The sequence below is a fragment of the Vicia villosa genome, unplaced genomic scaffold, assembly GCF_029867415.1.
Source record: "Vicia villosa cultivar HV-30 ecotype Madison, WI unplaced genomic scaffold, Vvil1.0 ctg.000020F_1_1_3, whole genome shotgun sequence".
NCBI lineage: Eukaryota > Viridiplantae > Streptophyta > Magnoliopsida > Fabales > Fabaceae > Vicia > Vicia villosa.
The window spans coordinates 106,244-107,061 of record NW_026704951.1 but is presented as its reverse complement, the minus strand read 5'-3'; the positions used below and the strand labels follow the sequence as shown (position 1 = coordinate 107,061).

General features: G+C 40.5%; 1 protein-coding gene across 1 annotated transcript; it reads right to left on the bottom strand.

Moving 5' to 3' along the window:
- Positions 1-209: 209 nt before the first annotated feature.
- LOC131621971 (uncharacterized) lies at positions 210-587 on the bottom strand. Its single transcript, XM_058893030.1, has one exon. The coding sequence runs from the start codon at positions 585-587 to the stop codon at positions 210-212; it is 378 nt and encodes a 125-aa protein (XP_058749013.1).
- Between the last annotated feature and the right edge of the window lie 231 nt (positions 588-818).

Genomic DNA, 818 nt, shown 5'->3' with positions numbered 1-818 from the left:
ATGCATCTACTGAAGTTTCTCTGCTAATCTCTTAGCAGAACAGAAAGCAGTAGGCAGCAGTTTTGTTAACAAATTTAAGAAACTAGATACAAACACACAAACACACATAGGAACAAAACGTAAATAATTTGAAACAAATAGACACAAACACACAAACACAAAAAAGATTATATTGCAATGTTATAGAGTGCATATATTACACTTTGAAACTAGATAAATACATGAAAAGAACTGTCGCCGGCTAAATCTATCGGTGGTTCCAATTTTGACTTTTCCGCATTCGACATTTTATCGATATTGTTCAATCTTTCGAATTCATGCATCCTATCAACAAATACATCTGACCACATCTTGGCAAGTTCGGTATGATGAAGATTCCATTCCGGTGACGTAGGTGGTATGGGGCATCCCAGTTTCAAGTAAACTTGTACAATATGACGCGATTTGGCGAGCCATTCAACACATATAGTATGATCAATTGAATTTGGAGGAGGTGCAGTGCAGAGCGGAAAAAAGGTTTCCGAAAAACCATAACGCGTCATGTCAATGCATACCATGTCATATGCGCATGCAATAAGATGTCCCATTTTCGGGAATCTCATCCAATGCGAAACCGGTACGTAGGCGTCCCCCAAGGAACAAGAGCTTCGTTTACCGATTCAAATTTAGTTTCGTTTCTAAATACCCGCGTGTACGAGTCTTTATGGTTCAGCAACTCTTCGATAAGATCATGACGGACAAGCCCATGTGCATCCTCTCCCTAACCAAGCAAAGTCGATACGGCCCGAAATCCGCAATTACCGTCCCCTGCCACATTG

Excerpts from the sequence above, each read along its gene's own strand:
- LOC131621971 (XM_058893030.1), bottom strand. The coding sequence starts at position 587 with ATGGGACATCTTATTGCATGCGCATATGACATGGTATGCATTGACATG.